General features: G+C 36.6%; 1 protein-coding gene across 1 annotated transcript; it reads right to left on the bottom strand.

Moving 5' to 3' along the window:
- Nucleotides 1-4,013: 4,013 nt before the first annotated feature.
- On the bottom strand, nt 4,014-4,589 carry LOC131438176 (non-specific lipid-transfer protein-like 1). Its single transcript, XM_058608053.1, has 2 exons — nt 4,401-4,589; nt 4,014-4,338 (listed from the first exon to the last, which is right to left on the bottom strand). Exons 1-2 carry the CDS (start codon nt 4,525-4,527, stop codon nt 4,148-4,150), a joined length of 318 nt encoding a protein of 105 aa, XP_058464036.1. The 5' UTR covers nt 4,528-4,589; the 3' UTR covers nt 4,014-4,147.
- Nucleotides 4,590-15,168: the final 10,579 nt, after the last annotated feature.

Genomic DNA, 15,168 nt, shown 5'->3' with positions numbered 1-15,168 from the left:
TTCGTTAAGGCTTGCTGGTGCTCAAACATATTAAAATTGGCTTCCAGAAAATTCAATATTCATGGATGATGGATCTATAATGACTATTTGATATGTAAATGAGTTTTTAAATGGTGTTAAGTTTTGCAGTCATTCAATCCGTCATTGCGAAACTTTTTATCAGTCTCAATGAAGTCTCATTTTCATTTCGTGAAGACTGGTACTAACTTCCGGGTTGGTTGACAGAATGTTAAGCAAAAGTGATGTGTTTCGGAAACTCGACTGGATATTTCTAAAAAGAAACACCATTATCATGGATGAGTTAGATGACTACACTGCAGATAGAGCTAATGGGTAGCTGTGGATGATATAGGATGACGCCTTTCTGTCGCAACACTACTTCTAGTACCAGATTTGATTATTGTACTATTGTGGTCGGCGCAAATCTAAAAAGAACGTTGAAACAAAATTTAAATTTATATAAAAGTTTCACAACTTTCTCAAATGATTTGTTTATTTATTATAGCACTCCTTGGTAACTAGTTCATAGCAACCTAAACAGTGTTGCTCAAGAAGATTATTTTCATGATTATCGAGGGGTCGCTATATTTATGGTAACTGGCGGTAAATCACTCACGAACACTTTTTGTTCAGATTTTTCTTCGGAGTGCCTGGTCGTGTCGTCGCCCAAACACTGCGATGTTTTGATACTCATCGCGACTCTCAAATTATGAAAATTATCTCCACTTGAAGTCCTAAAACACTGTCTGCTGTATTTTAGGTAAACCGACAAGTTATTGTGAGAGAGTCGACCCAAAATTCACTAATTTTCGTGCACTAAACAAGGTAAACGCGTAAAACAAATGTATTACTGTTTGTTTGTTTACGTTGCAATCAGCTGATTTTAAAGTTCCGATTTTGATCTCATCAAGATGGCGTCGTGACAAGGGGCCGAATTTTACACGATGACGACACAAATGAACTGCCGATGAATCAAGTTCATCTTCGACAGCTGCCGGTGGTTTGCAAATTAAAAATTGAAAAAATGACGAAAAAGTGTTTGTTAAAAATGTGATCCACAGGGGAAAGAACTAAAAAGTCACTCTTTTTAGTATGCGTTTTCAGCATCAAGTAGCGATATTTGTATAAATTTGTTTAGTGTGGGGTGACTTGCAATTTTTGAATTAAAACGATAAACCTCTGATAAACTTTTAAACTGTAAACAAACCATCGGCGACTGTCAAACAAAGTTCATTCTGTTCATTTTGTGAGGTAATGTCATGTTCGTGTAAAACCTAATTGAGCCTCAATAGTCGATGAGGACAAGTATCGAATTTTGAGTCAAAAGTAAAATATTTTAGTTTCAGAATTTTTAGGTTGTTGAATATATTTCCAGGAACAAATCATATCGATGAGTGTTTTTAGCTAAATAACGAATAGTACTAATGGTTTTTCATGATAGAAAAATTTTCGTTTGTGTTGTTGAAAATTGGCACTTTTTGGTTAAGAAAAAATGGCCACTGGACTCGATCTGAATCGAAAATTTATTTGTTGTTTTTTTGCAAAAACTGGCTGATTTTATGATGCTCAACGCTATTTTCGGGAACGTACCAAACAAAATAGTCCATACATAGCCCAATCTCAGGCATACTCGATAATCGCAAGTACTATATTACGTTTCTGAACGTTTCTGAACACATTCGGCATCGAAAGCATAGAATATTTCGAAGATTTCAAAACAACGAATGATTTGGACAAATACTGCGTTTACTGGGGCAAATTACTAAATAATCAGCGCTAAAAAGTTTGAATTGAATGCTCCCACAGAGCTTCCCCGGATTGTGCGCTCAAGTTACAACATTTTCACATGCGTAAATTGCTTCCAGACGGTGAATTAGATGAAACGTTTTGTTATTCATTTAAATTTTGAGCTTAACTTAGAACCCATTTAATTTAAATACACATTTTTTGCCTTTCTTTACAGAAAGGTAATATCTAGAAAAACCGACTTTCAAACGGAGTCTCGGAGACCCATAGTATCATATACCATTCGACTCAACTCTACGAGATCGGAAAATGTGTATGTGAGTGCTCTTTTCAACGATTTTTTTCGAAGTCCAAATGACTGTGATTTCTGGTTCCGAAGATTTGATGGTATAAGTGATGTAACCGACAAAACGCATTATTTTTTTACCGCTGAAGTTTCTCTGAAACGGCTCAACCGATTTCAACAAACTTAGGCTCGTTTGAAAGCTATCATTGGGTCATTGATCAAGATCGATAATCAAATGGCCATCGCTTTCGGTTCCGGATATATAATGGTATAAGTGACGTAACCGACTAAACACATTGTTCTTTTACCGCAAAATTTTCTAAAAAATTTCTGAACCGATTTTAACAAACTTAGACTCGTTTGAAAGCTGCTATTGGGCTATTGATCAAGTTCGAAGATCAAATGGCTATTGCTTTCGGTTCCGGGGATATAATCGATTTTCGCAAAACTGTAATTCTGGAACCGGAACTCGGATCTAGATGAAATTTAGGAATTTTATATGGGAATACAAGAAAAACAGGATCATATCAACCATACAAAATGCACAATTATAGTGTTCTATCTAAACACCTCCAAGCAATTGAAGACAAACACGAGAAAAGGTCCTAAGTGCAAATGAGAGTTTCTCTTTGGTTACTTTCTCTTTAGATTATTACGGCCCTATCGGTAATCCCTCTATCCAACCTTTTACATAGAATAACGACTGAAACCATCGACTTTCGATCTGTAGTTCAGAAATTGTTGGAAAATACAGGAATAAGCCGTTATAAGTGAAAGAGTATGAAAACCAAGAGAATCTGTCATTTGAATTTGGGACCTATCTAATGTTCATCGAGCGTTGATAAAAAACTTTCACGGATAAGTTTCCGTAAGGTTTTATTTCTATTTCTTTATTCATCTATTTTTTCAGCTCTTCTCATAAAGGACAAATAGTTAAAATATATCCAGTAAAATGAAGTTAACTTTTCACAGTAGATTAACTTAAATTTGAAAGAGTCCTTTTTCTATTTTCAAACATTTTTTAGCCAAAATTTACCTTCGTCAACACACCCCACCATCCAATTTGTCTACGTGATCTATGAAAAAGCAAAGCCTTGGTATTACATTCTTGTAGTGGAATTTGACCTTCTGTTTCAACAGACTTCGCAGCCGATTCAGAGTGTACAGAACCATTGCATGGCTAGTGCTACGATTCTACTGACACTACGAATCCTTCCAGGTCGGGGCTCGAACATACGACAACTGATTTGTAAGACCAGCGCCCTACGCATTGAACCCGGGACGTGATCTATGAAAGACCCCTGAATATCTTGCTCAGGTGCTGAATGAAAGTGAATACTATGACTTATCAGCCGAACTGAGTTTGCAGATGACAGGACCATGCGTATTCATAATTCGTTTTCAAGTTCTGTTTAGCCTAGTCCTATCAGGTTCGATATCAATTCAATTCGAATTGTTAATTGACGATTATTTCGAAAGAGTGCTTTTTTTTGAGAATGTGATTTATATACTGTACCGTCTCTACCAATAAGAAATAAAACTGCTGGGTCATTTTGTAACTGGGAACAGCTGCTCGTTAAGCTTATTTTGAACTTTGTCCTGTGTTGACTCGGTGCATCGTATGTTTGAGTACTTGGTAACCAGGGACTGTCAGTATTATTTCATATGAACTTCCTAAACCAAAACTATTTGGGGCAATTGTAATAATTGTAATGTAAATGGCGGACATATTGAGCATCTCCCGAGGCTGGTTGTGAAAGAAGTCCCCTTTCCGTTCACACGATATCGTTCCTACACTTCTGGGTTTAATATCTTACAAAATGAGTTTAGAGTCAAATCGATTTAATCATCGTGTGTAGGGAATCTTAAACCATGGTTTCAGGAAACGCGCTCCTAACAAATAAGAGAACAGTGTATTTGCCGTACACTGACTGCTATTCCCTATCAGAACTAAATTAAAATCTGGTAACACTCGAAACCGTGAAGTTTATATATATTCTAATGAAACATATTTTCTTTATTTTCAGTTTCTAGCAGTATCATAAAAAAAAACACAAAGATTAATCATTTTTATCTATCGAGTGAAAACGTTGAATGCACTTCAATACATATTATTCAGATAGCATCAACCAGTGCTTGGAAGAGAGCCTCATCGCCGGTCATCTTGATTTTACCCTGCTCAACAGCTGCATGCACCGTTATGGCCTTGGTACCGACAGCGATGAAATCTTCGTCTTTCAAATTTATCACAACATCAGCATTTGACACCTTGCCGTCAGTTACCGTCAAGTTCTTCAGATCAACAACTGGATAGAGAAAGTACTATTTGTGTTGAGTTTTGAATATCGAATAACTAAATATGACTTACCAATTTCATGAGTTCCGTCACTCGCTTCAATGAACAGTTGGAACACACCAAGAACTTTACGTGGACCTTTGGGATCAATACCGGCAACACGTGTTTTGATCTTCTCGATTACAGCGTCACACTTCATTTTAACTGAATGCTTCTAGAAACTGTTTTTATTCTGAAGAAATCCTGTTGATAACTGATGAGTGAAAACATCGCCCGTAGAATTATTTATAGTGAAATTTTTATTTCAAAATATATCAATGTATGCTATAAATGCAGTAACATAAAAAAGCGACTAGACATCAATAGTAAACATCCTTAATCTGCATCCGGTTAAACGTAACGGCTTTAGATAATTCCTATTCAATCTAAATCTTGCGATAAGTTGTATGCAGTGGCTACGATTTATTCAGATTATCCGATTAAGGATTGTTAAAAATATTTCAAGCAGTGAGGTTTTCAAACAAACCTACCGTATTCATTGCTATGGTTAGATACATTGCAAATTGTTGAATGGTATGCGGAATCTGTTTATCACTTAAGAGAAAACATTCGTTTTGCGGAAAGTCATCAGTCAAGTTCTCTTCCATGAACTTGCATTTTTAATGTGGAACACATTTTTATTTTCTATATAGCGGTGCAAACTAGAAACTCAAGAAAAATACACGTAGAAATGTGGTCAGGTTTTGAACAATTACAGCTCAGTCAATTTTGTACCAATTATTAATATTATGTCATCTGTGACATAATATTAATAATTGTCAATTTTGTACCAATTATTAATATTATGACCATCTGATTCGAAATATTTCTACGTATTGATTTGAATGTACATAGCCATATATTTTTAATTTTATATCATTGAAATGTTGATTAATAGCTAGCAGTGTCCTATTTTGGCTGCAAAAAATCTCCGGCATACCGGATTTCTCTGCCATAGTCGACGGTTTTGAAAGAGTAAGCGATATATCAAAGGGAAAGCAGCGCTCTGATTGGTCAATCGAAGCAAAAGCAAAGCTGTTGGAAGCACGCGAATCTACAAATAGAAGCGAAATTATAGCTAAAGTTTCATTCGTCATCTAACACTCGATGTGGATAGACGAATAACCTACTACGACTAATTTCGATTTTGTTTTATTTTTTTTTCGCAGTTGTCTACCTACCCAAGCTATGGGTAAAAACCGCCATAGATCCGAGAAGGATCCAAAGGATGCTAAGCGTCTGAAGCCAAGTGATGTACAGGTAAACGACCGTTTGCTGAGTAAAAACCAATATGCTGATCTGCCAGTAGATGTCGAAGAGGAACTGCAGAAGAAGGAAAAAATGGCGCCTTTCTACCTGAAGGGCTTCCCACCAACTCTACGCTCGGGTTTCAACACACTGATCAGCAAAGGACTACAGGCAACAATCCGTTTATGTACTCAAGGCTACAAAATAACTGTTCCGGCTTTGAACCACTACAAAGGAGTGGAATGCTATCTGAAGCAGACAAAAGCGGAATACTTCACACACGATATTGCCGCCAACAAACCTATGAAGGTTGTACTTCGAGGACTACCCGACATGATGGAAGCCGAACTAAAGCAGGCACTGTCAGAGGCTGGACTAAAGCCTTTGATGGTATTTAAAATGAAGCGACATAATACGGACAAAAAGTTTAGAGATCAACTGTACCTGATTCATCTGGAGACGGGCTCCATCACCATGAGTCAACTGAAATCGTTATTTCACATAATCATAGAATGGTAAAAGTATAAACCGGTACATCGGGATGTCACACAGTGCACGAACTGTTTGAACTACGGCCATGGAGCGAGGAATTGTCACATGAAAAGTCGGTGCGGGAAATGTGCCGAACCACACAATACCAACGATTGCCTACTAGATGATATCGCTGTAAAATGTGTGAACTGTGATGGCGACCATCCATCTAAAGGGTGATTTTTTAAGAGCTTGAGAACTTTTTTAAACAATAAAACGCATAAAATTTGCAAAATCTCATCGGTTCTTTATTTTAAACGTTAGATTGGTACATGACATTTACTTTTTGAAGATAATTTCATTTAAATGTTGACCGCGGCTGCGTCTTAGGTGGTCCATTCGGAAAGTCCAATTTTGGGCAACTTTTTCGAGCATTTCGGCCGGAATAGCCCGAATTTCTTCGGAAATGTTGTCTTCCAAAGCTGGAATAGTTACTGGCTTATTTCTGTAGACTTTAGACTTGACGTAGCCCCACAAAAAATAGTCTAAAGGCGTCAAATCGCATGATCTTGGTGGCCAACTTACCGGTCCATTTCTTGAGATGAATTGTTCTCCGAAGTTTTCCCTCAAAATGGCCATAGAATCGCGAGCTGTGTGGCATGTAGCGCCATCTTGTTGAAACCACATGTCAACCAAGTTCAGTTCTTCCATTTTTGGCAACAAAAAGTTTGTTAGCATCGAACGATAGCGATCGCCATTCACTGTAACGTTGCGTCCAACAGCATCTTTGAAAAAATACGGTCCAATGATTCCACCAGCGTACAAACCACACCAAACAGTGCATTTTTCGGGATGCATGGGCAGTTCTTGAACGGCTTCTGGTTGCTCTTCACTCCAAATGCGGCAATTTTGATTATTTACGTAGCCATTCAACCAGAAATGAGCCTCATCGCTGAACAAAATTTGTCGATAAAAAAGCGGATTTTCCGAATGGACCACCTAAGACGCAGCCGCGGTCAACATTTAAATGAAATTATCTTCAAAAAGTAAATGTCATGTACCAATCTAACGTTTAAAATAAAGAACCGATGAGATTTTGCAAATTTTATGCGTTTTATTGTTTAAAAAAGTTCTCAAGCTCTTAAAAAATCACCCTTTACTAGCAAATCGTGTCCCAAACGTGCTGAGTTCACAAAAATTCGACAACAGGCGTCCCGCAAACAATCAACGCGCAAGAATTTTCCACAGAAGGATGAAGTTAATTTCCCACGGCTCCCACCGAAGATGGACATTCCGAATTTGCCGCCACTTCCTCGCAGCAATCCAAAAGATTCAGCCGCTGGATCACAAAAAGAATCTTCCTCAAAAATCCCTCCTGGATGGGGCAATAATCAACCACAAGCAAAGGATGACTCTGGTGATTTATTCTCTGCTGAACAACTGATCGTCATTTTTGAAACAATGACAACAAAACTACGAAACTGCAGAACGCGGTTAGACAAAATATGTCAGATGATACTATTTATACAAATAAACAAATCAACGCCTTAGGCAAATTCATCATCGAATATGCAATATAATGAGTTGGTTATAGTAAACTAGAATGCTTGCTCACTCAGGAGCAAAACTGCTGAATTGTCCGACTTTCTTCAAGAGAAGAATGCCGATATTGCTATTTTAACAGAAAACTCATCTTAAACCTGAAATTTCTATTTTTATTTCCAATTACAGGATTCACAGGCTCGACAGGGCAACTACCAGAGGAGGGGGAGTTGCCATTGCCATTAAACGATCCATTCAGCACAGGCTTCTGTCAGCCTTTAAATTGCAACTCATAGAAGCCATCGGAATTGAGATTACAACGACGATGGGACCCATCATCATCATTGCAGCGTACTGCCCCAAACAAACCAATCTTCGAGATGGTACGTGTGCATCATTGAAGCGAGATCTGGCTATGCTCACTCGACGACAGAACAAATTCATCATTGCTGGGGACCTGAACACACGGCATGAGCTGTGGGGAAACAGAAGACAGAATCGAAACGGATTCGTACTTGCCGAAGATTACGAAGCTGGACAATACAACATCTTCGCTCCGGATCAACCAACGCGACTTTCCAGATCGGGAGTTCATTCCATTTTGGATATATTCATCAGCAACATCGCCATAGACAGCTCTCCAGTTGTCTTCTACGAGCTCTCTTCTGACCACTTTCCAGTAATATTGACGTTGGGATCTTCACCAGAAACAGTGCCTATTCAACCTCGGAGGAACTATTATCGCACCGATTGGGTCCAATTTCAACATATCGCCGACCAACTTATTAATATCGATTTGCCACTTGATTCCCTGATGGAAATCGATGCAGCCCTATCTTCCTTCCAGCATTCAATCACAGTCGCTCGTGATAGGACGGTTCCAGTACAACATATGCCGAGTTCCTCTCTTCAAATCGACAGTGTCACCAAGAAACTCATCCGACTTCGGAATATCTACCGGAGGCAGTATCAACGAACTGGCATCCTAGATAGGAAGACTACTTATAACAACTTAACTAGGATAATCCAGGAAAGGATATCTGAGCTTCGCAACAGGAACTTCCAGCAAAAGCTTCGAGAAATTCTCCCACATTCAAAGCCCTTCTGGTCCTTAACGAAGGTGCTTAAGAAAAAACCGAAGCATATTCCTCCTCTGATGTCACCCCAGGACGCAGCTGAAGAAATACCTTTAATCACACCAGTAGAGAAGGCAAATGCGCTAGGCCAGCAGTTTGTGTGTTCTCACAATTTAGGACTTAACATTGTTAGTCCATATGAAAGAGCCGTTGCTGATAGCGTAGCTGAGGTTGACCAATCAGACAGCTTGGTTCCTGAGGAAAGTAGAGTCACTGCGAATGAGCTGATGGCTTTTGTGAAAAAATCCAAAAATATGAAGGCCCCCGGTTTCGACAACACATTCAACATTGAGCTGAAACATTTGAGTATTCGCTTATTTGTCTTCTTAGCTAAAATTTTTAACAGGTGCTGGGAGCTTGGTTACTTCCCTTCAATGTGGAAGTTAGCTAAAGTTATCCCAGTTTTGTAACCGGGGAAAGATCCTTCCCTTTCCAAGAGCTATCGGCCCATCAGCTTACTCTCTGCCCTATCCAAGCTGTTTGAAAAGTCAATACAAAGGCGAATTCTTGCTTTCGCAGATGAACAGGATATATTACTGGAAGAACAGTTTGGGTTCCGGAAAGGAAGATCCACCATCCACCAACTCACAAGGGTTAACAACGTCATCCAGCAAAACAAATCAGTGTCCAAAACGACTGCCATGGCAATATTGGATATTGAAAAGGCATTCGATAATGTGTGGCACGATGGTCTGGTGTTTAAACTGCATAGGTATAATTTTCCCATGTATCTTATTAAAATTATCAAAAATTATCTTGCAGATAGAGCATTCCAGGTTTCTCTGAATAATGCACTTTCAGAAAGATTTACTATTCCTGCTGGTGTACCCCAGGGAAGTATCCTAGGTCCCATTCTATACAACATTTTTACTTGTTTCCACATTCAAGATCTCCAAAACTTGTTCCATCAGACGAATGCCGAATACGATTCGGTGATGAGGTCATCCAATGGTCCGACGAAGTTATCTATCTAGGACTCACCTTTGACAGACATCTGATATTCAGATCACATGTTGACAAAATAGTTCAAAAATGCAGCATACTCATTAGGTCTCTGTATCCGCTGATTTGTAGAACATCTAAACTGTGCCTGAAGAACCAGATGGCTGTATATAAACAAATAATCTACCCCGCAATTGAATACGCAGTCGCTGTTTGGCGGGGCTGTGCACGAACACACAAACTTAGGCTTCAGCGCATTCAAAGTAAGATCTTAAAGATGATTCTAAATCTACCCCCTTGGACAAGGACTAGTGAAGTACATGAGATGGCCTGACTGGATATACTAGAACAAAAATTCGAACAATACTGCACGAAATTTGAAGAGAGGTGCTCAATCTCTGATATACAAATAATTCAAAATTTGTACGTATTAGGTTAGGGATAGTTATAAGTAGGTAGACATTTTATAAATAATTAAAATAAATATTATGATTAAACATTAGTATGTAAAACAAGAGTAACTAAAACACCTAATATTAATAACGAATCGTATGAACAACAAAGATGAAAGGCCAAAGGGTCAAAACACTTGTACTGTAAAATGTTGATGTAATACACAAAAATAAGATTAATAAACAGATATTTATGCAAAAAAGCTAAAGTTTCAGTCTTATGCGTAGCTTGCTAGAGGTAGGTTGTTGCTACACAGCAAGACAAAAAGTGCCATAAACGTTTTGAAGTTTTTATTGGTATGTTCTGATCTTGTGTCATGCAAGATTGGATGAAATCCCATGTTATGTCGTTTAGCCTGAGTAATAAAATTTTGAGTGCATAAGACTAATTTTTAATTTATATAAGATGAACTCGATTGATAATGAGAAAAATATTTTATCGCTTCAACCGAAATCGCAAAATGGTGGTAATGGTAGAGAAACGCTATAAAAATAAATGCTTGCATACAAAACTTGAACACAAGCTTGGTGAAGAGAAGCTTAAATATCGATATCCGTATCGCAAGCATGTACAAACATTTAATTGTATACATTTGGGCTATTGATGTAATTTCGTCGGCTACGAAACAAATACAAATCACGATAGAGTCTATATTCTGGGTTCGCGTGTTCGGTGTTGATTCCTAATAAGGATCAATCTAAGCAGACTCTTGTGCATTGCATTGGCTGTAGAAGCACCGGAACTAGTAGGCCAAAACTCACCGGGACCTTCATCGACACCTTTGAGATGTCTCAAACGATTTTCAATAACTATGAAAGATTGAACTTTATGCAGATCGTATTTCCGATTCCGAAGTTGAGGCACGATTAACGTTGAAAAATACCAGCTATCAAATAATTCACGACTCAAAAAGAGATCAGAATGTACAACACTGATATTAAAACTATTTCAAACTTGTTAATTGTTGGCGGACTGTTTCGGTTGTACCGAATGAATGGTTAAAAACTCTTTATTTTGTATCAATTTCTTATATAAACCATTATTAAAATAAGAATATTTTCATGACTCTAAAATTTTCAAAAAATGCAAATCACACAATTAAAATTACACACACACCTAAAACCATTTCTTGAGCTCGGCATAATAAAATGCCGAAACTGATCAGCAACACGTAAATTTGCTGATTGCTCAGTAATCAATACGCATGTTTCTGAACTTCGTTAAATGCATTCACTGATATTTCGGTAAAATGCTTCACTTTGCCGAAATTTGGCTTAACAAATATTCATAAAACAGCTTAAAACACTTATGATGTGTTCACTACTCTGCTCCTAATTCCATCTCAATGGATTTTTATCCATCCTATCGTTGATCCATTATACATCCTATAAATTAGCAATGGCGCCAGAATTTGAAACAAAATATTCCACTATTACACTCTCAGGTTCAAAATGTCAGAATTCTTCTTAAAAACGGCCTATACCAACTATGAGCCAACATACGATATTTTTAGAACCAATTTGAAATCATTTCAACGTTTAAAATTCCGTTACCTTTCGCTTTAAATTTCAAATTTTACTGTGAAGTTAATTTGGTGAACTTTAAATAAAAACTAAAATGTAATTGTTACTATTTATTCATTAGCCCTTTTTAAAACAAAGTGTACAGCCAGAGATGCCAGTTTTACAGATTCATCTGTATTGTATAGATTTTTGCGTTCGCATACTGATTGAAATCAAAGTACATATTTTATACAGATTTCCTTTATTTAAAACAGATTTGTACAGATTCATAGAAAGTGTGAAGTAAAAAATTAGACTTTCTCTCTCTGAGTATCTATTAGTATTTGATTGCAGTGATTCTTTAAAAGTTTATTAATCAACGGACAAATCACATGTTAAAGTGGAAATCTTTTATGCAGATAATTGATTATGATTAACATCATTTTATTACTGAAAACAGATAGAGCAGATATAAACTTTCTATGCAACGTAATACATATTTTCTGTGAAAATATCTGTCATCTCTGTGCACAGCCGATGAAACACACACTTTACAGCGTTATGTTGACGTATAGCGGAATGAAACCAGTGCTACTAGATTTGCCACAATGGTTATTTCATTAGTATTTAACACGCTCTTTCTGGTAATATTCGAAGCCAACCCAGTTTTTTTTAAATATTAATATCAATAATATAATTAAACTAATGTCACGGATACCAAAAACACACTTTTTGATAATAATTTGAAGAAGAAAAACAATTTATTTTTTGTAACAATATGAGATAACTTGGCAACTTTGCGAAACCAAATGAGATGAAAACAAAGCGCAATCAAGTGAAAAACTTTCATCTCATATTTTTAAAGACTTTTATTGTTTGTCGGGTAATTTTTGATGTTTTAAATCGTTAATTAAACAAGTGGCAAGTGAACATTACTAATTATGAAGCCGTCCAGCATTCAATGGTAGTGTAATTTTGCGAAATAGTGATCATGTTCTGAGACGAATCGATTAGTAGACATTCAGAAACATGACGAACTGTAAATCTTGTAATGGGAAATGTATCCTAAATTGAAAAGTGAGTTTATTTTGAATGAAAAAACGATAACCGAAGAACTTAAAACCATTTCTTTCAATAGGGAAGTGTGACAATAGCTTTTATAATCATTTTAAAACATTTCACAGTTTGGTTCAGGTAGGTTGTAAAATATTATTCATGTTCAAAGTAATGAGGTGAAGGGATGAGATGGAAATAGGAGCTCAGATGAAATAGGGAGCCGTTACCCTAACTTAAATTTCAAGACTTTCAAAAAAATTCAATAGCTCACTCGTCAAACCCATCTCAAAACCACAAATTGTAAGAACTAAGAGTTCTAAAATATAAATTATTGATATCCACTCGCCAAGTGTGACAAAAAATATCTAGAATTCCTTCAAAAGTCATGAAAAATAGTAAAATATTATTCACCTATACACTGATATGATATGCACTTCAAAAACTAGATATTCCTAGTGAACATCTTTCAAATCAGTAGGATTCCCACCATTCCCGGACTTTTTAGGGGGGTCGGAGATTCGAAGATTTAAAAATGTTTTTTATTGCTTATAATGAAACATACCTTGGGACCTTTTTTTTTGTTCGTTCAATCCTCCAAGAAAGAGTGATGTAGCGTTTTCAAAAGGGGCCCGTTTTTTCACTCGGCGGCCCTGACAGTAGTTAGAAATCTTGGTGTACTACTGGATACTACGCTGTCTTTCAGAGATACTCCACCCTTCATTCGCAGTTTGGTGTCCTCACGAGGATGTTTAGATTAACCAACTTGAATCATTTGGCGTAACTCGACAAAATTTTCACCCTATATAGATCGTTGTATATTGCTTGTTGCGGATGCTTGCGATAAGAAGACATATCTTTGGGGCAGCTTTCATAGTATAATTACTAATTGGTCAAATTAACGCTCCATATACTTCAAGATCGTGGGAAATATGCTACATTTTTAAACCTATGATTTTTTGGCTCTTCCATTTCATGTAATGTTTTTAAACATAGAATTCAATTCACTTAGTGTATAAAAATTTGCGTGAGAACCAATATGTCAACTATGTAATATGAAACTGCTTATAATGAGGTTATACTATTGAATTTTGCCAACCAAAGATATTAGAAATGAAGAAGGGATTTTGAGGCCGATTTGAAGACAGATTTTGTTTGGATCTTCAATTGGGCATTTCCCTTTCTAACGCTTTATGAAGACTATACCATTTTTCATTCTGTTGCGCAAATCACTTTGTAATTCCGGAACCGGAGATCTGATCCGAATAACTTATTATAGATCCATTAACCCTTTCATTTGAATATGAGTTTGTGATAATCGATTCTGCCTATCCGCGAAAATCAAGGGCGTGTTTTTACTAATACACACACATACATTTTTCGATTTTGACGAACTGATTCGAATGGTATGTGACATTCGATTCATTCAAAAGCTCAGTCAAAACAACCATTAGATATAGGCATAAATCAGTTTGGCTAGTTTACAAACTTTTCTTCCTAACAAACAATTTTTGCCGAGACTCAGCTGTAAAATTTTAGTGTGCACGACGCGAAAAATGTCTATTTATGAGAAAAATCATCATAACATGCATCGAAACATAAAACAAAACCTGCTTGAATCCGTAAAGCGGTGTAATGTTGATGTTGGGATTCTTCAAAATACTATTTTTTACTTTTGATTAAAAAGGCAGAAGAGTAATGTCAAAGACATGACTAGAGGACATGAATACGAATAAAGCTGAAATGTTTTTTCCACGCATCCGAATATCGATAATCGCACGTAATTGATTGTGTGAATTTTACAAACTTTGAATGCGTCACTTGCATAATTGTAACAGTACAGTTATAAAGCGGAACATACGACAGTAAAAAATATACGGGGACAAGACCGATTAAATGAAAAATTCAATGTTCAAATTCATAGAATAGAAATCTAGGATGTCCAAATATGAGTTGGGAATTAATATAGGGTAAGGGCTCCCTATTTCATCTCATTTGTAAAGACGTCGACTTCAAACCCCGATTTAGTCACTAAAATCACTATAACTATTTCATATTACTGCTTCATTCGCCTTGCTCCACATTGAGAATTGATTCACATTTCTTGAAAATTTAACAAATATTCATAAAACAGCTAAAAACACTTATGACGTGTTCACTACTCTGCTATTAATTCCATCTCAATGGATTTTTATCCATCCTATCGTTGATCCATTATACATCCTATAAATTAGCAATGGCGCCAGAATTTGAAACAAAATATTCCACTATTACACTATCAGGTTCAAAATGTCAGAATTCTTCTTAAAAACGGCCTATACCAACTATGAGCCAACATACCATATTTTTAGAACCAATTTGAAATCATTTCAACGTTTAAAATTTTTTCGGTCGTTTCCGTTACCTTTCGCTTTAAATTTCAAATTTTACTGTGAAGTTAATTTGGTGAACTTT

Source organism: Malaya genurostris, chromosome 1 (genome assembly GCF_030247185.1).
Source record: "Malaya genurostris strain Urasoe2022 chromosome 1, Malgen_1.1, whole genome shotgun sequence".
NCBI lineage: Eukaryota > Metazoa > Arthropoda > Insecta > Diptera > Culicidae > Malaya > Malaya genurostris.
The sequence above is the reverse complement of the archived record's forward strand: the minus strand, read 5'-3'. Positions and strand labels throughout refer to the sequence as shown.

Bases quoted from the DNA above. Each gene is read 5' to 3' on its own strand.
- LOC131438176 (XM_058608053.1), bottom strand. From the start codon at position 4,527: ATGAAGTGTGACGCTGTAATCGAGAAGATCAAAACACGTGTTGCCGGT. The intron at 4,339-4,400 runs GTAAGTCATATT...TTCTCTATCCAG, and splicing joins TGACGGAACTCATGAAATTG to TTGTTGATCTGAAGAACTTG.